The sequence below is a fragment of the Micrasema longulum genome, unplaced genomic scaffold (genome assembly GCF_059751315.1).
Source record: "Micrasema longulum isolate JH-2025_06_02 unplaced genomic scaffold, ASM5975131v1 h1tg000585l, whole genome shotgun sequence".
NCBI classification, from domain to species: Eukaryota; Metazoa; Arthropoda; class Insecta; order Trichoptera; family Brachycentridae; genus Micrasema; species Micrasema longulum.
This window is the reverse complement of record NW_028277781.1, coordinates 4,598-30,427: the sequence shown is the minus strand read 5'-3', so window position 1 is coordinate 30,427 and position 25,830 is coordinate 4,598. Positions and strand designations below refer to the sequence as shown.

The window sequence follows — 25,830 nt, the reverse complement described above, 5'->3', positions numbered from 1 at the left end:
AAAAAGTAGAAATAAAAAAAATCTTTCTCCAACTATTAACAATTTTGCAAAGCATGCTTATCAAAAACCACAATCCAGTAGGTATTGATCAAAAACGAGAATATTTATCGAAAAGCTTTTTTTTTAATTTTTGATCCTGTATATATTAGACGGAAAAGTATAGAGGAAATAAAAATACACATAAATTGATAAATATTACAAAGTATATAGCCAAATAAAAATATTATAGACTAAAAATTATTGTCTACTGTAGTGTAACAAACTCTTTTCATATTTTCTGTTTTCTATGGAACTTGAATTTCGTATTCGTTTTCAAACAAAATCAGGTGACAGGTTATTCGTCTGTCATCGATTTTTTATTTATAAATTATCCTTAAAAATGTCTGTTTGCTGTATCTAAATAATTTAAAAATAGTCAAATTTTATGTACGCTTCTCGACATTCCAAAGTTATTTATTGAGGAGAAAATATGACTCGTGCGACTGATATGGTTGGAGGTGAAAATCCACCAATTCAAAGCCCAATTGTGACTTCTTCCAACCTTTTCTCCAATATTCCCAATTCCAACACCAGATTCCGAATTTACCGATCACGGTATCCATATCGTCCTTTTTGTATGGTTATCCTCACGTATATTATCCACTTGTAGCACTTTACTGTTAGTATAATTTACTTTGCATTTTGACTAAAAAATATTTATTTATTTACAGATAGGAATACGGACATTCCAGCCAAAAATGGTTTGTCAACCACAAAAGCAATGCTTTCTGTTGCTGTGATATTTATTATGTCACTCCTAACAATAGGATATATTTATAGCAAATTTCCTCAGTTAGAACCGTAAGTGCTAAACCATTTTTCAATCCATTCAATTCTTTCTTAAGAAATATATTGAGAAATAATGCCACATTCAATCGATTTTTTATATTTCATTTTATTATACTATTTATTATATTAATATTATCAATAATTCGCGTAAGACGTCTTTCCTAAAAGCATAGTCTGTTGATATGCAATAATCGATTAAAGTCAGTTGAATTTTAGTGTGGCAAATACAACATTGATTTGCCTATTAGTTCTTTTTTCTTCCCATAATAGACCAATGGCATTTAAGAACATATCCCACATTAGTATACTTAGGTATATGAGTGTGATAAATGTAATGTGCAAGTGTGTATAAATAATAAGATCTTCCATAATTATGCTAATCAGGCAAGCGAAATGAATTAAACTCTGACAATTAAGTAATGAATAAATGTAGTACCTGTTTTTAAATTAAAACTAGGGTAAAATTTACAGCAAAACTTTAATATTAAAAGTACGTATTAGAAGTATGATTATAATACTTAAGGATAAGTGCATTTATACATTCAAGTACTGCTTTTATTATAAACTTATGTAATTCGTTTTGTTTTTCAGTGATGAAAAAAAACATATACGAATTCCAATGAATATTGAAGACGCAAAACAATTGGGACTTGTGTTGGATAGGTATAAAGATAAATACTTTACAGAAGTGTTGGCTGGAGTATTTTTAGTTTACATATTGTATCCTTTTAAGTAAATTTACATATCTATTTAGGTAAGTATTTTGTTCCACGGAGTTATGTTAAAAGGAAGAATCGTCCATATAAGCGATTATTCGCTGCTTACTATATTTTGTTGACATCGATAATAATGTTTTACAGTACAAATTTTTAGCATATAGTTAGGAAAAAATACACCATTCTTTACAGCTCCTATAACAAGTTAAAGTAAATATCTTTAATCTATGGCTGAAGTAACCCTGCTAATTATTTTATGTCTTTAAACCCCTTATCTTAGATTTCTTTTAGCAAAATAATTATTTCGATTACTGTTTTTTTGTGGAGATTTTCTAAATGCAATTAAGTCATTCAATACTTCTTCATTTGAGCTATTTTTCTTTCAATATTGCAAATGATTTTAACATTTGAATCCTTAATATCAGCGCACCAGTATTATTTCTTTGCTGGATTTAAATAAACTAAGACTCGTGAAAACTAAAATAAAATTCATGTGAATGACAAATCAATGACAGCTCAATAGTTCATGTTATTCTGTTGTATTTTAACTTTTTTGATAATGTTTGAGTTATGATAAAAAAAATACTATTCTGCAGTCAACTTAAGAGACTTTTCACGTTTGCACACTCGTGAAGTTCTGTAAATATTGACAGTTAAGTGTAGGAAACAAATGCTGTACTTTTTTGTTGAGTCGCCGCAATAGTGACGTACCACCAGAAAACTTCACTATCCATTGATAATATCGACTTTATATTGAATTATATTGTCCGTGTTCATTTTAAGTAGTTTGCAATAAGATTGATTAAAATTAATTGACAATAATTTTGACATTAAACTATTATGTATTAAGCTATTTAGTCATGAAAACCCGTTTCTATTTGAATCGTGTGTTTCATAAACAACACACAAGCCAACTTTTGGGATTTCAACTTAATGACGCCATCTTGTTTTTTTAACCTAGACGCTCGTTCTGAGCAGAAATAACAAACATCTGATCATTAGTGTATTTAATTCACTTATGATCAGATTTTCAGATTTTTCAGTTGATTTGAATTTTTTTTAAACTGTCAATACTAGCCGCAAGCATCGCTTGTTATGAGATTATAAATCAAATTAAAAATAGCTATTCTTTAGGATGTGCCACTGCCTCCCAGCTTACCTTTCTAAAAACTCACCGCTCGCACTGGTATATTAGTATAGCCAATGTCGATTGTCCAGTTCATTAGTTCTTTTTCCTAAACTATTGATGTTTTTCTTTTCTTCTCTTAATTAGCATTTAATATCATGAAAAAATTATCATTCTATTTGACTATTACACTCCTTAACATTTAAAACAGTTTACAGTCATTCGCTATACCGGGATCTTTGTTTCTGAGCATTTTGTCTGGATTCCTGTTTCCTTTCTCTCTAGCCATAGTAATGGTGTGTACATGCTCTGCTATCGGGGCATCTCTCTGCTTTTTCCTCTCTCATTTACTTGGAAAGAAGTTGATCAAGAAATACTTCCCGAACAAAGCCCAACAATGGGCAGTTGCAGTGGAGAAAAATAAAGGGAATCTTCTTTACTACATGGTATTTTTGAGGGTCACTCCATTCCTACCAAATTGGTTTATTAATCTGACTGCTCCCATTATCGGAGTGCCTTTAATACCTTTTGCATTAGGAACATTTATAGGTAAGTGAATTTATTATTAAACATTATGAAGTCAATCTTTAGATGATTTCTTAAAAATGTATTTCTGTGAAATGTCAACATTGATTTATTGCTCTTCATACCAATTAGTAATGTTATTTTCTTATGAATTCAAAAGAATGTTTATTAAAGTGATTGTATCTTAGCAAATATTTGAAGTGGTTCTGCTAGATTAGGTTAGTGACCGTAATCCTTTTGGGACACAGTTTTGGGTACACAAATAATATACTGTCATAATTCGACTAATAACTTCTTGTGTATTCACTCGAGTGTATACACACGAGTGTCAAAACATGATGAATAGAATAAATGTCGATAAGATAAAAGTTGATAAAAATAAATGTTCGTTAAATTGGGACAACATATCAGACAAGGAACCCTTGAGCATAGAATTAAGAACAGTCCAGAAACCGCATACGCACATCAAACAGAAGGCGACTCAACTGCTCATAAATGAGTAGGTTTACGTTTTGACCCATTAGTTTCTTTGTAGACGTCGCTCAGTACACAACTCCTGATTTGAATTCAACTATGCCGTGTTGTGTCCTTTTAAAGTGTAGAAATACTGCTAGGATCTTAAAGAAACAGGATGCAATCACATTTCATGTGTAATTAGCAAATGAATGTGTATATAACAAATGTATTACTTAAAAATTGAATTCTTTTTCTGTCTGTCAGATTGTCGAAGAAACAAAATGGAAATTTCGTTAGTGTTTCAAGCAATTTCAAACAAAATTGTGGCACAACCAGATGCCTGTGGTCAACGTCACATTTTTTTTTATCTAACAGTGAGAACCAATTATGTATATAATTTAGAATTACTTTTGGTTGTTTTCAGGTGTAGCTCCTCCAACATTTGTAGCTATTCAAGCTGGACAGACTTTACACACCTTGACATCATCATCAGATGCCTGGTCATGGACATCAGTAACTCTTCTATCAGTATTTGCATGCATCTCTCTCATTCCGGTTGTGATGAAGAATAAATTAAAAGCAAAATTCGAATAGATCTTTTTTCTGACAAAAAACATTTATGTTTAAAATTAATATGTTATATTTATAAATTATTTCATTATCTATTTATAAATTAATCTACATACAGCAGATCCTCTTTAATCCGAACGTCGAAAATTTACCCTCTGTTCGGACCAGTGGAGTGTTCGGAATACAGTACAGAGAAACTGTAGGGTATTTTTATCAAATAAAACAAATATTTATTGTGAAATTTCAAATGTATTTATTCAACTTTTTCAAAGAAATCAAATATTTTAGTTTGTCGAGATTTATTTAATGACTAGTAAAAAACTTTGTCTCTCAATTTACGTAAAAGCATCTTCTCTGGCATAGGAATATCCACTTGGTCAGCCCATTCTAGGCATGTATATAAGGCAGACACCGCACTTGAATGGGGAATATTTGCTACTGCTTCAGCATTAAACATTTCTTCACTTTCGCCGTCACATTCTTGTGTTACTTGCCTTATTATTTCATCATCAGTAACGGGTTCAGTTCCATTTAGGTCATTGTTGCTTAATAGGAAGTCATTAATTTCAGTCTCAGAATTCTTCTATTAACGTAAAACGCTAAAGGAACGTCATCCTTGGGTTCAAAATCATTGTCATTACGTTCTTCGACGTTTAACTAAGGTCACAAGGGAAACCTTTTTCATTAGATTCCCATTCAACTGATTCCAACTTTCGGCAAATGTGAAAACAGCGTCTTTCATTGTCGTCTTCTTAAGGACATCCGTTACAGTGCATTCAGAATCCAACTTTTGCTGTGCGAAAACGTTCAGCAAAAGTTTTTTCTTGTAATTGACCTTTACGTTTTGAATAGCGTTTTGGTCCATTGGCTAGATAAGAGCTGGGTAATTTGGAGGCATGTATAAAACTGTAAAATTTTTATCAATGGATTGCAGGTCTTCATCAAGCGGATGTGCCGGCGCATTATCGAGAAGCAACAATGCTTTCAGTGGTAGATTCTTTTTGGATAGGATTTTTTTACTTCAGGGATAAATTATTCTTTAAGCCACTCAAGAAATATAGGTCTCGTAACCCATGTATTTCGTTGCCCCATGTAATTTACTGGTAGCTTCGAAGAGAAGAAAAGGCACGCGGCTTTTGGGCTATTTCAATGACTAACAAAGGCAGTTTATGTGTCCCAGCAGTATTCGCGCAAGGCATAAATGTTATTCGTTCTTTGGATACTTTGGAACCTGGTGCTCTAACTTCTAATTCAGATGCCAGCATTTTCTCCGGTATTGTTTTCCAATACAATCCAGACTCATCCGCATTATAGATTTGCTCTGCAGTTAATTCTTTCTCCTTGATAATATCCATGAATTTGTCTTGAAAAGGCTTGACGGCGTTGACAACTTCTTGCTGGATATTTAAAGTTGGTGAATTCCGTGTCTTTAAAAAAAAAATCTAACCAACCTTTACTGGCAGAAAACTTCTCACCCAAGCCTTCCATGAAAGTATTTCGCCTTCTCCATCAAAATTTCTCCTGACAAAGAAACGTTTTTTCGTCATTGTTCAATAAACCATGTAAACAATGCGTCTTTGAGTTGTAGATTTTTGGGCGCTTTTAATGTCTTTCGAACACCTGGACCCGTTTCCATACTCACAACATAAGATTGTATCTTCTCCTCCTTACTTTTAATATAAAAAAATGTAGATTTGCCCACACCATAATTCTGCGCAAGACAACTTAATGACACATCTTCCTTTAGTTTACCTAAAATCTCACATTTCTGAGAAATAGTCAGGGTCGTATGTTTCCTCTTTTTTGATGTTGAAGCCATGATTTAAAACCACAAATATGTAACTGTCGAAATGTGCGAGCGATGCAATGGCAAAAAAAATGGCGGAACGAGTTACGAAAAACTAATGCGCGCGTGATATGTACTTGACATTCGGTAAGCAACTAGCACAATGTTGGTAATAGCACGGATTTCCGCGGGAGGGATTAGTGGGCGTTCGGATTACAGAGGTGTTCGGATTAGCGAGGGTTCGGATTATAGAGGTCCTGCTGTTCAAATAGGACTTAGTTCAAATAGGTTTAGGTTGGGGATTGTTGTTAAATAAATTATACACAATGTGTATTAATTTATATATTTATCTCATTATATTACTGTTTTATAAATAATATAGCCTTAAAAGTGACAGAAATGTATTATTACTTTTAAATATTTATTTGAGTTTTTGACCAGAACTCAACTTATTATCTTTATATCAACAAAATGAATGAATGCCTTGAATCAGTTCAACATCGTTTTATAAGAAAAATTGCATGGAAGATGGGATTGGAAAGAGGAGACTATTCATATTCTGATATGGAGAGGTTTTTAAGCATATCAAGTCTTGAAAAACGCAGATGCATTGCAGATATAATCTGCATGTATAAAATTATGAACTGTCTCATTGATGCCCCTGAAATTTTGCAAAAGATTCTTTTTAACGTTCCCACCCGTAGACTAAGAAATAATGAAATGCTTTTCCTCGGTCACTACAGGACCAATTATGGTGCACAGTCGCCTTTGCCCAGAATGATCAGGCGGGTGAACGATCATCAAGATCTTGATTATTATGGTGTAAGGATGTCTTTCTTTACAAATCAGCTAAAGAATCTGTATAGTTAGCCTATGCTTTTTACTTAATCTAAAAAATCTATCATCTGTCTTTGCTGCTTATTTCTGTTCCTTATATTTTTTTATTCCTTTGTAAAAATTTCTTTAATTGTAATGTTTATAATGGACTTTGTCCGTAAATAAATAAATAAATAAATAAATAAATAAATAAATAAAATATAAGGACAAAGTTGAAATATTACACCCCCTTAAAAAAAAAAAAACAACTGCTGTCATCAAATCAAAATTACTAATTTTAATACTAGGGTAACTGGTCCTGTAAATGAACGAGTGGAGAGTGAAATAATAAAAAACGTTACTCTGCACATAAACATGTATTATATAAGTAAATCGGGTTGTGGTCCTGTGGCTAGTGTCTCGGACTCACGGACCAAAGGTCCGTGGTTCGAATTCTACTCTATCCCAACTTGATTTCTATTTTCTAATAGTGAGTTATTTACAACTCGTTGAGAATGGCCCTCAAAAATTAAATATTTGGGTAAATCATAAGAACGCCAATATTTCTTTTTATTTTAAATATTTTTTTATTTTTTTTAATATCATAAAATCGTAGCATTATAAATAAATAAAATACTTTAGTATTGGAGGGTACTATTTGCAAACCTGGAAAATTCCATCTTTTTTTTTTAGCAAATCACATAAAACTCATACAGCTTCAATATTTTTATTTTATTTAAAGTTTCTATTTTTAATAGATGAACATTGAAAATCCGATAAATGAACTATAAAATCTGTTAATTTTTACTTAATACCTATTCTTGTTTATTTATTGTAAAAATAAATTTTATTTGACACAGTTTATAAAAAATATATGTAAAGTTTATTCAGCCATGGATAGATCTTCCTCAAAAAATATTTTTCCTTGTCTATTCGACGTTGGGGGTTTTAGATGATGATTAGATGTTGGCTTTAGAAGACCTTATAATGTCTTTACTGATTATTTTACTAATGTCCTTCTCGTCAGGCTAATAAAAGTAATAACGACCTTCCTCCACTTTCTTAGACAATTTTTTTCATAAGAAACCAACTTAATATTTTTCACTTTTGCTATCGACCATAGAAGTTTTCTCTACAGAATACCGGCCACCTTTTTCTGTCTGAAATAAGATTTAAATAAGCTTTCTATTGGTTTCGAGACGTACCTTAAGGCTTCGGATATCTCGAGTGATAAAAACGATGTTGTTTCAAATGTGCGTGAACGGATACTTCTACCGCCTGTTTGTTACCTACCATTTTTTAAATTAAGATGAAATATTTTATTTTTTTGATATCCTGAATGAATTTTTATTGAAGGGAACCTATCCACCATTTAAAATGGGAGTCCGGTATTTAAATGCATGGCAACAGTAAAAATATCAGTTTAGTCATAATGTTATATAGTAATTAATTTGAAACCAAGTATTTTAAATTATTTTTTTTATTTTTCTTGTCTGCTGTAATAAAATTTTTATGCAATTGATATAAACTACGTTTAGTTTTTGTACATAAATAGTACGGCCCATTGTTTTGCTGTAAACTATGGCTAACTTCGTGTTTGATAATCCTAGAATGATTTTTGTCCGTTCTACAGCTGTGGCGTGGCGCCTTATTACTCTGAGGTTAAACGGATCGAGCTACCGCGCATTAAGTCTCCAGCTCACAATCTGGCCGAGTTTATACTAGAATGAGTGTTTATTTACTTTTAATAAAGTGTAATGTTCTTAATTGCCCATGCCAATAATAATAATAATTATTGTAACATGAATAATTATTATTGTAACATTGAATTATTATTGTACCATTAGTAATTATTATTGTAACATGGATAAGGCCAAGGTTTTCAGAAAGTAAACTCATATTTTAAAAAAATACTGATAAATACTTTTAAAGATTTATATCAGATGCAATCTCTCAAATTAAAATATTCTGAAAAATATGAATTAACGATTTTTATTCATCTTTTAACAAAAGAAGACACTATTTTTTTCGGGATTCTTAAAAGTTATGTTAATGTGTGCAATAAAAGCACCACTGGTGGAAAATGAGGGCTACAACTGTTAGCCTGGACTGACAGCTGAAGTGTAAGACTGATCACCTTGCCTTCACCAGTTTACGATCATGGTAGCATACCCATAAATAACATTAATAATAAAACTTTATTCTAGAATAATCCATACATTCACTCATGTATTAGAAAGAAAATGTTTTATTTTGTATAAAAAAATGCAAACTTACGTTTGAAACAACCATTTTTTGTGAATGAAAAAATTAAACAACTACAAAAAATGAAGAAAAAAAAAGTGGTGTGTTACATATTTAAAAAAATTTTTTTTTTTAAAAGAAATGTTTGCGTTTTATATGATTTACCCAAATATTTAATTTTGAGGGCCATTTTCAACGAGTTGTAAATAACTCACTATTAGAAAATGGAATCAAGTTGAGGTAAAGTGGGATTCGAACCTCGGAAATTTGGTCCGTGAGTCCGAGACACTAGCCACAGGACCACAACCCGATATGTTTTATAAAAACAAATATTTTTTTAAGAATATCATCCTTCAATGTTTTTGTATTTGTTTGCAAATAGTTTAAATACAAAAAATGTCCAACTAAATAATCGTTTTATTTATTAATAAAATATTCCAGTAATTATGTACGTGCTTCCACTTGCCATTATGTTTTATACCAACTTAACACGGGGCCCTTATCCTCTTAGAGTTTGGGATACGTTATTAATATATTTTTTTGTAGTATGTATATATTTATATGAATAAAAATAAAAAATAAATAAATAAAATAGTTTATATTATTTACATAATTAACTTATAATAAATAACAAATATTATACAGTGTTTATGCTTATAAAATACTATACAAGTCGAGAAAATATTCTATGTAAACTTAAAAATATGAAACTACTCAAAAGTAATGTACATAGCTTTTGAATGTTACCAATTGACTAGGATTCTATTTGGCACTCTATATTTAAGTTCTGTATGTATAAGGCTCCAAAGCTTATCTAAATTTATGGTCGATTTCCATAACAACATAGGTGCCCTATACTTGACAAGGAATTATGTAGACATAATATTCCGTAAGTTGTGTAGTTTATTAGTTGGATAATAATATCCACCGTTACCCTTTGCATCTGCTCATTGGTTTTAGGCAAAAGTATTTAAATAACTTAAACATAAACCATAACAACAAAAATGTATTTTGATAATAACTAATGAGATATTATCTAAGTGTTACTTTTTTAAGATCGCTTCACTCGAAATATATGGATTTTTGTTAGAATAGATATTGAGATACTTTAGATTACATAGAATAAATACTATTTCAAACTTTAAAAAATATTTAGAATGTTAGCAACAAGTGAAAGTTCTTGCAATTCAGATTAATCTTACTGGTGAGTTGAATATCAATAATATTTAGTCTGATGTGTTTTCACCTGGAAGAAGCAACTACCATAATATTCACAATAATTGATATAAGATATTCTTAATGAGGAAGTTCATGGGAAATTAGATATAAAAAATGTATTCTTTCGCGCGGTAAAAATGAGTGCAACGCTTAGTCAAATGACCAATCGGCAGAACTCATCGGAAGAAGTGGGAGAGAACTTCAGATGTCACACACGGAGTAATTTAAAAAATACAAAAATTTAAAAAAGTCATAGCGCTGATAATACGATGCATAAAATTTCTAAAAATATTTTGACTTACTTTAATAGTCTATAAACAAATAAGATAAAAACATTGAACTTCCTCATTATTGAGATGTAAGCCTGCTAAAAATTCAATAACTAATTAAAAGCTGTGTACTTAAGTGGTACTTAGATGCTTTTAGACTAAATTTGGAGGTTGAACATTTTCACGTCTAGGCATTGAGTTGATAGAAGGCACATCATTTGAAATTTATTTTAGATCTCGCTCAGCAATACGATCCGATGTATGCTATGGATGTAAGGTTGGTGCTTGTAGGGTGACTTATAGGTCTCCAATACCACCAGTTATACCACACTGAAAATAAAGAAAACAATTTAAATGTGTATGAGATTGCAAAGTTGATATATTTTTTGGAGTAAAATGTTTTTTTTTTTTGATCTACACTAAATTATTTGATGTTATATACTTTTCAGGATCTTAATACAATTAGTGGGGCTGAAAGTTTAGCCATTTGTTGTTTTACTTTAAAATCGGATGAAAAAATTCAGATAAAATATGGGACACATGTATGGTCCCATATTCTTATTAAAATACAGAACAGGGCTGAGATAAAATACAGAATCATGGCTGAGAATTGTGACGTCCTGTAAAATTCGTGACAGTTAGTAACCCCAAATACAGGTATTTATAATATAAACTGTCGGGATCGTAGAACAACGACGGATGTGCGAAAAATGCGACATTGACTTTCTTTTATATTTGATATTGAAAAAGTTTTACAAAAGCTTTTTTTCCAGGTTTGAAAAAAAAATTACATATATGTAACTATTACAAGTATCAAATGGTATACTTTTGTACTTATCAAGTTGTGACATAATGTCAAAAAAAAAATTAACCGCTCTCACGTAAAGTTGAAGAAAATCACATGTGTCGTTGTTCTACGATCCCGACGGTATGATTGCTTTGCGCCTATTTTTGGTTAAATTAAGAATACATAAAAGTATTGTGCGCAGATATGCCTGAGTTGTAATCATTGTTATTTTCAGTTAAGTAGATTGTAAAGGAAGAAAATGATTTAAATTTTTTAAAATTGTATATATGGTCTAGGAAAGGCCCAAAAAAATAATTACACTTACATAAATATGGAGGCTTCAGTAATACTGATACAGGACTACACTGTCCCTGACATTCTGGAGCCGGCTGCAATATAATCAATCTTTCACCATCACTCTGTGTTATAAAAACAAAATTGCATTCAGGGTCTGTTAACACATATGACCGTGTTCCCGGTTCATCAATCAACACAAATCTTTCTGTGGATAAACCCAATCGAGGGATGACCTTCGGTCTTGGGAATAGAGCTCTGATTAACTGAGCAGGAAACATTCTGTTAAGTCGCCTGTAATCATAAAAACTGAGATTTTATTCAGATGGTATAGGTAACCCAGTCTAAGTTTAGGCCATCACAGTTCTCACACAGATGTATGTATACCTTGTATACAGAGTGTTACTTTTCTGTCCAAATTATATTTTATTAAATTATTATTTATTGATTCCGCCCAACTTGTGGTATAGTGATTAGCGCGTTTGGCTGCCGTGTATGAGGTTAAAGTGAAATATTTATTAAAATAGATTTTTCACGGCACCGTTTTAAGTTAATATGTAAACATTTTATATGTATTTCTAAGAATATACTGCATTTTTCATTATTTTTTAATTTTTAAAAAATGTGAAAAATATAAAGTTCGTGGCAATATTTTATTATTTATATTATAACACTATTAATAGCTGCCAGTGTATATTTATGGGCAGGGGGAACAATCACATAAGTCAAATTTTTAATTTATTTTTATTTTCTCATTTTGTAGCATGCAACTATGTTCACACATGTTCCAAAACACGTAGGACAAATAACGTTATTAAGGATAATATTATCAATGTACTTTATTACACACAATCAATTTATTAGTTGTAAGAAACTTTTCTTACTAAATGCCTTAAATGACATAACATAAAAGAGTAATCACCTAACTATGTTTTCCCGGTTATTATCAACAATTTAATTTCTATAAGTATGGAGAAGTAGGGTGCTTATTCCACTTATTATTATCTTTTTAAATTCGCAACAAAAGCCCACCTAATGATAAATCGTCTTTCACTGCCAGTTTTGAGTTAGTTACATTTAAAATTAGTTCCGAATTAATTATAGTTTAATCTTACCACATAAAATTGGACCCGTTTTTCTTTCTTGACGAGTTAAAATAATAGTTTAAGAAGAAATCTCCAACAAACATGGTATTTTTATGATTGACAATTATTTTTGAAGCGTCTTTATCAAAAACTTTTTCATTGTTTTTATAAACTGCTTTCAAATCTTCAAAAGTAACTTTTTTCTGCTCAGTCTGAAAATTCAATTATAAAACAATTACAATTATTTAAAAAATATTAACTGCTGTACATAATTTATTTTTTATTTTTATTTATTTAAAGAAACAGCCATTGCAACAAAAAAATAACTAATAAACCAAAACTATAGGCCAATTACAGTTTTCTATATATTACTCAATACAATGCCACAAACAAAAAAAGGATACTTGTGTTGGGCCATTCCGTATCACTCCACTTTTAATATATATATATATATATATATATACTATAATAATAATAAAATTAAAATAAAGCATACAAAAGCTTTTTTGTTAACTCAGTTTTCACTTTTTTTTCTAATGGATTTGATATCGGATTTGTAAGTTGACATTTTTTTATTATTTTTTTATACAGTAAACTAGGTACTAATAACAGTTGAGAATTTCAGCAAAAAAATCATTTTAATCATTGTGACCTCACCAGGAATCGAATCTGTAATCCTCATACAATAGGTAAGCCTTTTAGTCACTGTAGTTTCTTTTACAATTTTCAAGACTTCTTTCCACACATGAGAACAAATCAACTAAATAAAGAAATATTACTGGACCTCTATTATTTGAAGTGAATTGTAGTGAATATTATTATTGAAGAATATTAGAAACATCATAAGAAATAATGATATGAAAAAAAAAAACTACGCGCTTAGCCAATCTCATTTAGAATAATATGGACTAATAGGGATGGGCACCCGCTGCAGCTACACATCTTAAACGAATCATTAGAGTACAAAAAGGCATCATAAAAGTTATTTTCAAGATACCAATAAGAAACCCATCTACAGAAATTTTCAAAGCCTTTGATGTACCTGAGATTTGCCTAATAAACGCTTTTCTGGTACAGATTTGGAGATGGACATCAACATCTCCCTGCTCAGAAACATGAATAAATAACAAGGGCAAGAAATAATATCACTGTTAATATTCCTCCCTTTAATACAACATCTGGTCCAAGGTCCGAGGATTATTTTTCTGCCAAATTGTTTAATATGCTTCCACATAAAGTTAAGTTAATGGATAACAAACAATAAAATCTTTCATTTTCTTTAGTTGTATTTTATTTCAATTGCACCTGTATGTATTATAAGGGAATGTGTTTACCATCGTTGAATGGACTGAATAAGTACGTAAATAAATAATAAATATTTCAAATAAGAAATCTAAATCTTGCTGAGGAAAATTAGGATAGAAGAAAAAAAAATATTTGAATGACATGTGAAATACATAAAATATATTTTTTTAAACACTACAGTCCTCTTTAGAATAGTGAGGAGGACTCTTAAACTAATTGTGTTTCAAAAAAATATTTTATATAGTATATTAATAAAAAATAAAAAGATATTGAATAATATTACTATTAAATTCCACTTGCCTTGTATAAGAACGGAGGTGATGCATTCGGATCAAAATCAATAGTTGTTAGCTCAGTAACATATGATATGGAGTTACATGGCCAACAATCCATATCTGTGATATGGAAATAAGGATTTTGTATGAGGCATGTTTCATCATAGAGCTCTAAAAATAGTAAAACAATATTAACCTAATTTGTTGTAATATCACTACTTAATTAAGTGAATTTTAATCAAAAGATATTTACCCGTCAAGGATGGAAAAGCGGATATAATTGGTATTGATATAATCCTTAAAAATCTTAAACCTGGATAAATGAATTCTTGAATTTTACAAAAAAATAAGCTGAATGGTTTACCATCAAACATAAAGTTTATGGAGTAAAACAACAAAATAATAAAACTTATAGTGCACAAAAGCCGCAATATTAAATATTTCTTTAAAATAGTTCGAAAGCTAAGGCTATCTTTGGATGTTACATTTTTTAAACAATTTTCGAAGATGTTTTCAAATTCACTGTCACTTATACCTAGACTTTTAGTATGCGTTTGAATTTTTTTAAGGGACCGCTTGTATTCCCGAAGTAACCGTTTGTTAGCCATGTATTATATAATTAATATGATTGGTTTAAATAATTTAGTATATTAAGTTAAACATGAAAACAAAAACATAACATTTACGATAATATTATTATGAAGACGACAGAATGACAGAAGACATAAAAAAGAAAGTAAATCTAACAAAACCATAGACGAAGATTTTTGTATAATCACAAATGTCAACACACATGATACATGACAGCGCATACACCTCCGACAAAATAGTCATAACTCATAAAATAGCACAGACTACAGATATCTTGAAAATAGATTTTGCGTTTATAAAAAAAAAGTATACAAAATAAATTATTTTTAAAAAAATCACATGCTAAGAAAAATACAAAATTCTAGATTTACGATTTGATAGGTTGATAGCTTTTTGACACACAAACATTTTTTTGAACGTTTCATTCTCAAACAATGACCATCTTATATATTATTACTATTAGACTAGAAATGATTGATTGCGTCTGTACTCTGAATGGGCCCATTCTGCCCGCAAAACTCAGCTGCAGGACCCTCGCGACCTCAGACCACCCACCTCACCCGACCACCGAGTAGCCAGATTACAGAAATCGCCACGCTTCCAGTTGACGAGACCGCCAAAAACTTTGTATATCATCGTCATCATTCCATGTCCACTCCCTAGTTGGAGTATATGGTGTCTACGAAGATCTTCTAGGCATCTCTGTCAGCGGCCAGCTCCTGTGCATCCTACCAAGTCAGGTTCGCGTCTCGTAGTTCTGACATGAACTGCCGACGAACAGTCAGCAGTGGACGTCTAGGACGCCGAGAACCTGATGCCTTGTAAAGTAGGCACGCGTGGTTAATCTCAGGAGGCATCCGCGGTACATGGCCAAGCCAACCGTATCGCCTCCGCTTGATGACAGTTGTCACTGGTGTTTGCTGCGTCCGTTCTCTTATCACATTCTAAGCTAACAATCTTGAATTTTTTTTTATGTTTCAAATGGCAGATAAAATGTTTATTAAAATTCTGGTAAAACATTTTTTTTCAATTAATAAAAAAAATAAATAATAATAACAAAAAATTTAGCGTATATATTTTAACGTTTCACAGATCGGCCGCTAGATTGTATATAGGTATGAAACGCCTAGCGCCTCACACGTTTATTTTTTTATGTCTCTAGCATGAAACCCTAGCATGTTGCCTGCTAATTGTCAATGATTTTTTTAATGACAATAAGGATTTTCTTTGAAAAATATAATATTATTTTATTAAAGTATATGACACATCAACATTGGTTTAAATAATATAAAAAAAAACAAATTTCTCATCGAAAAATCTGGGTTTTCAGCCATGTAAGTATTGTTATTTTAGTTTTTACGCTCTTCTGGAAATTCTGCTTTTTTAAGTAATGGGTCTATTTGATGGAGTGTGCGGTTATTAGTAAAAAAACACCTACCAATTAATACACATAGACGCGCCCCGATCCCTCAAATATGTTGACACTTAAATAATGCCCAAACAGGGATGCAACATCGCCTCCCAAAATATTGATACCGGGGCGTTGATGTATTGCAAAATGAACATACTCTTAGATGTCTAAAAGTATCGTAAAAAAACATCGGACACTGCAGACATTTTCCGATTTTTATAATAAGTGGCATCCTGGAAGGGGGGGGGGGATCATTTTATTTCTTCTCTTTTTTTCTTTCTCTTTTCATTGGAAAGTATTTGTAAATAAAAATTAATAAAGCTTACGCATGCCCATTATAAAGCCCATGCAAGAGGTCTCGGGTTCGATTCCCGGCATGGTTGAAATGAAATATTTATTTAAAAATGTGTTTTTACACAAGAATATTTCATAATCCCTGGACTGGTACCAGAAGCGTAATACTGATCATCTTACCTTCATGTAACAAAAATGATCAAGATGCACTGCGTTGGTGTACCAATGCAGTGCCCTGTGCACCATTCGGTGCGAAAAGGGAATGATGATGATAAATATAATAATTTATATTTTAAAAAAAACATTATTTTTTAAAAATATCAGACGATGCCAAACGACGCGAAACCGAAACTCTTCTTTCAAACAGGGATGGAATATGGGTTTAAAAATAGAATAAATGTCAGGTAATATTATTTTAGTATTCCCAACATTCAGTAAAAAGAAATGAATGGGTAGAAATTAAAGGAATTTAAGGAAATTATCTGATTGGGATCCGTAAAAAACAAATGCTGTTCGAAACATTTAAAAACAAACTTTTTTATGTACCGGAAATTGGTATCCTCCCAGTTTTTGTAGTATATGCATTCTTGTGGAATGCAGCCCTGGTATAAATATATAAACTCAGTAACTATGGTTACGTTTTCGTGTCACTGCTTTTTTGAATGTTTTACTCTATAAAGCGCGTCAAATATTTATATACGAGTATAACGTAAAAACAAACACAATATATTGCAAAGCAGAAACTTTTCTTACAAAAGAAAAAATGAAATCATTTGCTTAAAAAAGTAAAAATACGTTTATTTGTATAACATGTATCAATATAAATTATAAATAATAATAACTATTTAATTAAAAATTTCAATTCTTTTATCTCGTTATTTTAAATAATAACTGTTTTTTTTAATTATTTAAATTTCGGACCAAAAGTGTTGAACGTCATGACCCTTAATAGCAACAGCGAGTGGAATTGCAACCCACATTAGTCCAGAAATTGAAAGGAGGGTTATTAACACACCAAAACAATTTGTCAATCCGTGTTCTGATGTGAGCAAAACACTCATCCAAATAGTTAAAACCGTTATAATCAGTCCAGCAATGGTGTCCAAGGAACCTCGTAGTTTAGACCACTTTCTAATACCGATGCAATTCCTCATTGTTTCTTCACATGTTGTGGAAATTGCTCCAAATCCAACTCCTGTGATTATAGACCCCAGGGTGATGAATTCAAATTGACTCGAATCCATTAAAACTAAAAAAATCAGCATCATTAGTTTAGAGTCATTGATATTGACATAAAAGTTTTATTAATTTTTATTTTAATATCTCACCAAAAAATCCAACTGCAGATGAAAAGCATCCAAAAGCAGCTACATATTTAAATTTAGAATTTGGTATCGCAGTTACCCATGGCGAAAATACCAGAAAAATCAGCCAGGCTATGCCATGAACTGAAATAACAAATGCAATTTGAGGCATTTTAAGTTTGGGTTCTATGTCATTAGCTAATAGAGCTATTAGCGAGGAGAGGCAGAATGGAATAAACATGGAGCAAACCTTCAATAAAACTGCTGGATAAAACTGTATTGTTTTTAACGAAAGTATCAAAGATACAACAAATGTTTCGTGCATATAATCGGAAAAATTTCTTAGCTTTCTTTTCATTCTATGGCACTTGTATGATGAGCACCCACAATTAAAAGTTTTTACAGTGTTTCGCGTGTACTCTAGGTGAGTGTTATCATTGAGCCAGTCCATGGAGTGTTCACTGGCTTTTATTCTCGAATATTCGGTTTTATTTTCTTTGCTATCATTACGGTGAATAGAAATATCGGAAATCGTTCTGTTGATATTTTCGACCGGTTTAGTTTCGGATTTAACAATGATTTCATCAAGTTTATCGCTTATTATGCTAAGTCTATTAATATCTCCAGCAATTTTCTTTTTATCGTTTGTTGGTTTATCTGATGTATTAGAGTCACTGGTTTTAATTGATTCTTCGTCCGATTCATGTTCACTTTCTTCTAATATTTGAGAAAGTATCCGACTATTGACAAAGTTAATTATTTTACTGTCGTAAGCAATACTTTCATTTTCTTCTTCAGCTCCGTCACAATATTCTTCAGACTCATCGGTGTGTTTGGCTAAATTTTCATCAGAGGGACTTTTCCACGATTTCTTTGATAAATCAACTAGTTGAACATCATGGGTACTAGCCATAGACAAATCATCTTCAAATATAGAATACGCTCTTACGTAAGATTTCAGTTGCGAATTTCCTTTTGGCTGTTGTATGTGTGTAGTTTTTATAAACATAATTATCGGCAGTAATTGTATCACACAACCACTCATAAGTAAGTAGCCCATGTTTTGTCCATAGGCATGGAAAATAATCATTAGTAAGTAAGGAAAAGAGCATTGTCCAATTGCTCGACCATATTGGCCTAAGAGCCTTACTCGGTTGATATTTACTTGAAAGACATCCTCTGTCACAAAATTAATCTGTGACAGTACTAAACTTGTACCTAATCCTGGAAAGATAAAGCAAAACGAAATATAAAAGATTGGTATTTTAATGCAGTTTGAAGAATACTTGGAATTTAAATGTATTTTGGCTACCTCCAAGTAGTCCAAAACTTAATGAGTGCAGAATTTGGTGATTTGCTATTGTACAGAAGGCTGCACCGAGACAACTCATGAAAATTCCAGTAAAAGCTAAAGTTCTGCTCGTTATTCCAAATTTCCAGGAATCAGCTGCTTCACGAAACCAGGGATCTAAAAGAAAATTAAAAAAATATCAGATAGAAACTATTGATAATAAACATATTAATTTCCCGTTTCTTCTTAGATGAAATTATGTACTTAAACCCAGTCACAGTGGTTTTAGGGATGCTCTAGGTTTCTTTTGATGTTTATATATTAAAATTATTAAAACAAAAGAAACATTGAGTATAACTCCAAATATGATCAAAATCGCTAACCAAGAACGGCTTACGTAAATATTATAAAATTAATCACATATAAGTGATTATTACACCTACGAAAATTTACGATTGTTTACCTGCCAAACACCACGAAACATAAAATATACAAGGAGCGGCAAGCAGTTCATATATTGGTACCCCAGAATACAATCGGTTAGATAATATTATGCCATAAGACTGAAGAATTCCATATAGAACACTCTGAAAATAATATAAAAATACTTATTAGTATTCATTCCACTGGATCATAAAATTATGTCTCGTCAGTTAATCTCACTACAGGACAAATAATAACTTACATTATAATATTTTATTCTAAAACCACAACGCAATTAAGATAAAAAATACTTTTCTATATTACAGATAAATGTAAATTAAAAAAAATATATAATTCATTAATATAATAAATAAGATAAACAAATCTCTTATTTAAAGCCATATACCTATATGAGTTTAATATGTGAACATGGAATTGTATTTTGATAAAGAGTGTAAATAAATAAATAAATATTAATAGGAACACATATTTCGGGCATTCAAAGCTATCCATCATCATTAACTTAAGTTCATATTTACATATGATGATGGGAAATGAGGAAGTTTAGTGCTACGGAAAATTTGATGTAAAAAAAAAGAGTTTTTAATTGTTTGGCGAAGTTTCCCGAAAATGTATGAAAAAAAGAATAAAAATGATTTGAATAAAAATGAACGTTACTATTTCTTTCAAATCAACCAATTATACAGTGTTGTGATAGATTTCCGGTTTACGGGAATCCAACATACCAATTACCAGTACTCACCGAAGGGAACTCGTAATGTCACAGGCGGAGTAATTTCATTTAATCACGATACATAAAAATAAAATAAAAAGTTTCTTGGCTTGATTGGAACAAATAAAAAATCACTCAACATCCTCATTCTAAATAGCGTTTACACTGTGGAAATGTTATTTCAGAATGTAAACGCCAAAACAATAAATAATACAACCATTTTCTTTGAAAAACGAAAAGATGTTTTTACTAGAATTAGTATTTCGATATTTTTAAACCACAATGAAATAAATGAAACAATTTATGTTTACGCCACAGACACACATTCGTGGATTCAACGTAAAAGACGTCCACCGTCCTCGGCAGAGTTCGACGTGAGTAGTTGGGAAGGGATACTCGATTCAGAAAAAACAGAAATCAAAAGGTTAGCCATAATCGTTTACTAATTATAAATTAATTGGAAATAAACCGCACTATTTAACAGTCATGCAGAACTACCTATCGTTACGTTACTATATTTATATGAAAAATTGTGCAGTATTTATATTAAAAAAATCACTTGTACCGTAAACTATGTAAAACAAAATAAAAACTGTACCCTAGGCCTTCTTTAATTTTATGTCTAATACACATGTAATGTCAAAGATTATCTATCAAATATTTATCTATTTATTTAATTTATTTAACACTGTATATACATACAAGGGTGGGCATATTGCCTTAAGGCAATTTCTTCAAACCTGCCCAAACCGTTCAGTTTGAGAAAATATGAAATACATGGGCATATTCTAGGTATTAATACAGAATCTTATAATTTTTTGCAAAATTTGAAACAAAAATAAACCAAACATGTACACTATACTATGAAGAGAGGAGAGGAGATGGGAAAGAAAGAAGAAGGAGAAAGGAAAAATTCAAATGACATTTCAATTTTGATTTAAATTTAAATAAAGAAGGGGGCGTCTCTGACACCAGTGGGTAGATTATTCCACAATCGAGCAGCTACTACTGTGAAAAAGGAGGCAAAAAAGTTAAAGCGATGATTGGGTATTAAAAACGTTGTCTTGTTTCTGGAACGAAAATAAAGTCCATGTTGTGATAGAGGTTGGAAGAGCTCTCCGAAGATAAACAGGTGAAGTGGAATTATTCAAAATATTGTGAAGAAGTGATAGAATGTAAATGTTTCTTCTATGCCTGATATTGAGCCAGTGTAGTTGCGTGCGGTATTCGGTTATGTGGTCAAATTTGTGAAGATTTCTGATAAAACCTATAGACATTCTGCAATCGTTCCAATTTATCAAGCAGTTCAGAATTAGCATCTGGGTAACATACATCTGCATAATCAAGGAGTGGTAGAAGTAAGATATGGACTACTGCTTGCTTAACATTGATTGAAAAGAAATTCTGCAATCTTGAGTACAAACTGCTATGAAGTTAACGACTAACTTCGTTAACCTGGTCGTGGCACCCTAAATGCTTATGTCTGATAATATCAAAGTTTTTGACGGAAGTCGTGAGATAAATTTCTGTACCATTTATTTTAATAAGAGGGGGTGTAGGAACATCCAATTTAGAATGCATTTTTATATCATTATGAAGAGATATGGTCGAGTGCACGTGACATTACTTTGTGATCTTCATCACTGTCATCGGGCTCAAAATGAATACATAATTGCTAATCATCGGCTATAAACCATATTCATAAAGTAAATAAACTTAAGCAACTACTTTAAAAACGTTTCTGCATTAAAATGAAGGAATAATGTGTTTTTTGTTAGAACGACAAAAACAAACATTTGCGCTAGTCGAGTTCACGCAGAAATTCTGCAAAAATATGTCAGCTTATCAGTAACCTACAAAAACATAACTACAATGGTTTTCTGAGTTAATTAATCGGTTTTCTTTACACACAGTCTTATAAAATATAAGAACATAACTTACGTTGCAAAAGAAAGTAGCGAACAAAATCCCCCATCTTTTTTTCTCGCTGGTTTGTATATTGCAGGATGAGGCAAATCGCCTGTCAGATAATGTTGTTCGGAAAATTTGGTTATCCATTTTATTGGATATTACTTTTCAGTAATCAATACGTTTAATCACTATTTCACTTCCATCCATCACTATACAACATCGAATTTCACTAACAATTCAAAATAATGTTTTTGAAGTAAGTTATTACCGTATTTTTTTCAACCAAAAACATTGAATTTATTATATTTTTTTACAAAGGAAACAGTCGCCATGTTGTTATCAAACGATAGCTTGATTATTTTATATCTTATCAAAAACATAGGTGAGTCAAGTGCGACACCGCAAGTATATTTTTCATTACATACTACATAATGTGCTTAAACAAAATCATAATTTACCTTATCAGAGAATGAACTGTGCAATTTTTCAACATTTTCTCACTAGATGGAGATATTTGCTACAAATTATTGTGCAGGCATTATTAGTCCAGCTAAAGGTTTAGTGGTTAACGCGTTTACTTCTCAACAGAGTTGACATGAAATAATAATAATAATATTTTTTTCAAAAAAAAAACATAGACAATACCTGCTATTTCCATTTAATTTTTATTTAATTATTGTTTTCATATAAGTAAGTTATGCGTTTTTATGATTTATCCAAATATTTTAATTTTGGTGGCTATTATTATTTTATTTTATTTAACTTTTTGTACATAATGTAATTTGTACATTGGCTTATTGCCAAATGGCTATTTCTATTAACCAATCAATAAAATAAAAGTTTTATTTTTATAATTCAAGTTATAGTACATATTCAGTAGAAAAAAAAAGATTAAAAAGCTAAAGATATATAAAAATAGAAATAAACGTAATAAATTACCTTGAATCAAAACTATTACTGAATGGGAAAAAAGATGAAATAGGAAAGGAGGAGAGATTAAGGAAGAGAGAGGAGATGTTTTTTCAGACGTGATTTAAACAGAGATAATGTAGTAACATCTTTGATGGTGGATGGGAGATGATTCCACAGTCGAGCCGCATGGACACTATATGAGTTAGAGAAGAAAGAGGAATTGTGGATGGGTATTAAGAGAGTGCCTTGAGAATTAGAACGAAGAGGTAAACCATGAACTGATAAGCGTTGAATCGCTGATTATCAATGATTTGTAAGTAAATCACTATTAGAAAATGGGAATCAAGTTGTGGTAGAGTTAGGTTCGAACCTCGGACCTCTGATCTGTGAGTCCGCTACATTCCGAGACCTCTGGGCCACAACCCGGCTCAAATAGAAAAAAACATTTTTTGATTATTACACTATTGAATATACCATGTCGGCCTCGTGGTGTAATGGTCAGTGTATTTGTATACCATGCAAGAGGTCTTGGGTTCGATTCCCGACATGGTTGATATGAAATATTATTTGAAAGGGTGTTTTTACACTAGAATATTTCATAGTCCCTAGACTGGCACCTGAAGCGTAAGACTGATCATCTTGCCTTCATGTAACAAAAATGATCAAGATACGCAGCGAGTGGTGTACCGATTCAGTGCCCTATGCACCATTCGGTGTGGAAAAGGAATAGTGATGATAATGATGAATATACCAAATCTTACGTTATTTGTGATGTGCAGCAAAAGTCTTTCAAGGGGGTTTTAGCACGTGGAACCATTTGAATTTTTTGAGGTCTCTTGATTTTTCAACTCCCGCCTGAAACTTACGGATTCGAAACCGATTTTTTTTCTACGGATAATAGAAAGAAGAAACCTTACCTCCCCGAACATATCAGTTGCACTACAATATCTGAAAAGCTTGAAGAGCTGTTGATATACGTTGTAATATTACGCCCCTTAATTTTTGTCCAAAGTATCTGCAGTGCGATTCTGAAAGCTCTCTAGGAGAAAGGGTCGCTAGCACGCAAGTAGCACGTAAATAATTGGATTAATTTATTTTAAAAAATCCACTTAATTTTACAACGTAATTTTTTTATTTTATTAGTTCATGTAAATTATTTTACAATTGAATTATTTTACCTATTAATTATTTGAATATTTTTCGGCCTCGTGGTGTAATGGTCAGCGCATTTGCTTACCATGGAAGAGGTCTCGGGTTCGATTCCCGACAGGGTCAATATGAAATATTTATTTAATAGGGTGTTTTCACACTCAACTATTTCATAGTCCCTGTACTGGTACCTGAAGCGTAAGACTGATCATCTTACCTTAATGTAACATAAAATTATTAAGATTCACAGCTACCAATGCAGTGCCCTATGCACCATTAGGTTCGGATAGGGAATGATGATTATGATTAATTATTTCACCTTTTAATTAGTAATGATCGTAGAACAATGATGCATGTGATTTTCTTAAACTTTACAACTTAAAAAAACACAAAAGTATATAATTTGATGATTGGGTTAGTTATGTATTATTAATTGTTTTTAAACCTGGAATGTAATGCCTTAATATAGCTTAATATAGAAAAAGTCAACGTCGCATTTTTCGCACATCCGTCGTCGTTCTACGATCACGACGAATTGATGTTTATAATTTAACGAATCAATAAATCTATGTAAATTATTTTCATAATCGTTCCTTTTCCGAACTTATAGCATAGCGAACATAATTATCTTAATAATTTATTCGATAGGTATCTTAATAATTTATTCGATAGGTACATGATGGCAAGATCAGAAGTTAGAATTTATTTGAAATTTTAAAAGTAAAATTATGTTTTCAATTATAGGTGACTGACGAAAATACTTTGAATTTTCATACAAATATACACATTTTCGTACATAAATAATATCGATATTAGTTTATGTCATCTCGATATGTACCGATGAAGATATAGTTCATAATCGCGGTGCAGCTTTAGGTGCTAGTTCAGGGAGTATAAAATACTACAGTGTAACACCCTTCAACCATTTCATTTCATTTATTTATTTTTAGTTACATTGAGAACATTACAGAGTATCCAATTGATTCCCAACACTTTACAAAATATACATATCAGATTTATCAAATAGAAAAGAGAAAAAAAATGTAAATTGTCATTTAAAATTGATATACATATTAGAATTTAGAAATTGCCCTCCTAAGAGTAATCCCACCGTCATGAAATATATCGAAATCCGAGGCGATACGATTGAATAACACGATTTCTTCACCTACCGGCATAACCATTGGCAGGTTGGTTCTGAATCGTGGTAGGTAGAACAACCTGTGTTGTCTATGTCGAAGATAATTATCAGGGAAAAATAGACTGAATTCATTCAGAATATCAGAATTATGTACGCGACCACCAATGAGTTGAAAAAAGTGAACACCCAATTGAATATTCCTTCTCCCCAACAATAATTGGTAGCCCAGCATTCCTAGTAAGAAGTCAGTCGGGAAAAGCCACGGGTAAAATCCATACTTAAAATTAAGAAATGATAACTATTGTCCATGCGATGATATTTCTTCACAGAGTATCGAACATCTGTTATTTCAGTGCCCATTTTTCAGTTT

The 25,830-nt window shown here is 31.3% G+C and overlaps 3 protein-coding genes across 8 annotated transcripts; 1 reads left to right on the top strand and 2 right to left on the bottom strand.

Moving 5' to 3' along the window:
- Positions 1-288: 288 nt before the first annotated feature.
- On the top strand, positions 289-9,476 carry stas (Transmembrane protein stas). Of its 3 annotated transcripts, none has more exons than XM_088228480.1 (5): positions 289-497; positions 711-840; positions 1,420-1,548; positions 2,882-3,219; positions 4,076-9,476. In XM_088228480.1, exons 1-5 carry the CDS (start codon positions 470-472, stop codon positions 4,243-4,245), a joined length of 795 nt encoding a protein of 264 aa, XP_088084606.1. In that variant the 5' UTR covers positions 289-469; the 3' UTR covers positions 4,246-9,476. The 3 variants fall into 3 exon arrangements, with proteins under 3 accessions (XP_088084606.1, XP_088084605.1, XP_088084607.1); XM_088228479.1 differs by having other exon boundaries at positions 308-614; XM_088228481.1 differs by having other exon boundaries at positions 471-594.
- Positions 8,014-15,097, bottom strand: LOC148280384 (uncharacterized). 2 transcript variants are annotated; one of them, XM_088228477.1, is made up of 5 exons: positions 14,554-15,097; positions 14,326-14,471; positions 12,751-12,932; positions 11,667-11,944; positions 8,014-10,884 (listed from the first exon to the last, which is right to left on the bottom strand). In XM_088228477.1, exons 1-5 carry the CDS (start codon positions 14,906-14,908, stop codon positions 10,796-10,798), a joined length of 1,050 nt encoding a protein of 349 aa, XP_088084603.1. In that variant the 5' UTR covers positions 14,909-15,097; the 3' UTR covers positions 8,014-10,795. The 2 variants fall into 2 exon arrangements, with proteins under 2 accessions (XP_088084603.1, XP_088084604.1); XM_088228478.1 differs by having other exon boundaries at positions 11,667-11,929; positions 14,554-15,093.
- Positions 15,098-17,397: 2,300 nt separating this feature from the next.
- On the bottom strand, positions 17,398-22,668 carry LOC148280383 (uncharacterized). Of its 3 annotated transcripts, XM_088228476.1 has the most exons (6): positions 22,289-22,668; positions 19,655-19,778; positions 19,213-19,368; positions 18,151-19,124; positions 17,925-18,044; positions 17,830-17,845 (listed from the first exon to the last, which is right to left on the bottom strand). In XM_088228476.1, the coding sequence occupies exons 1-5, from the start codon at positions 22,403-22,405 to the stop codon at positions 18,033-18,035; spliced, it is 1,383 nt and encodes a 460-aa protein (XP_088084602.1). In that variant the 5' UTR covers positions 22,406-22,668; the 3' UTR covers positions 17,830-17,845; positions 17,925-18,032. The 3 variants fall into 3 exon arrangements, with proteins under 3 accessions (XP_088084600.1, XP_088084601.1, XP_088084602.1); XM_088228474.1 differs by having other exon boundaries at positions 17,398-17,845; positions 17,925-19,124; XM_088228475.1 differs by having other exon boundaries at positions 17,398-17,845; positions 17,925-19,124; positions 22,527-22,653.
- Positions 22,669-25,830: the final 3,162 nt, after the last annotated feature.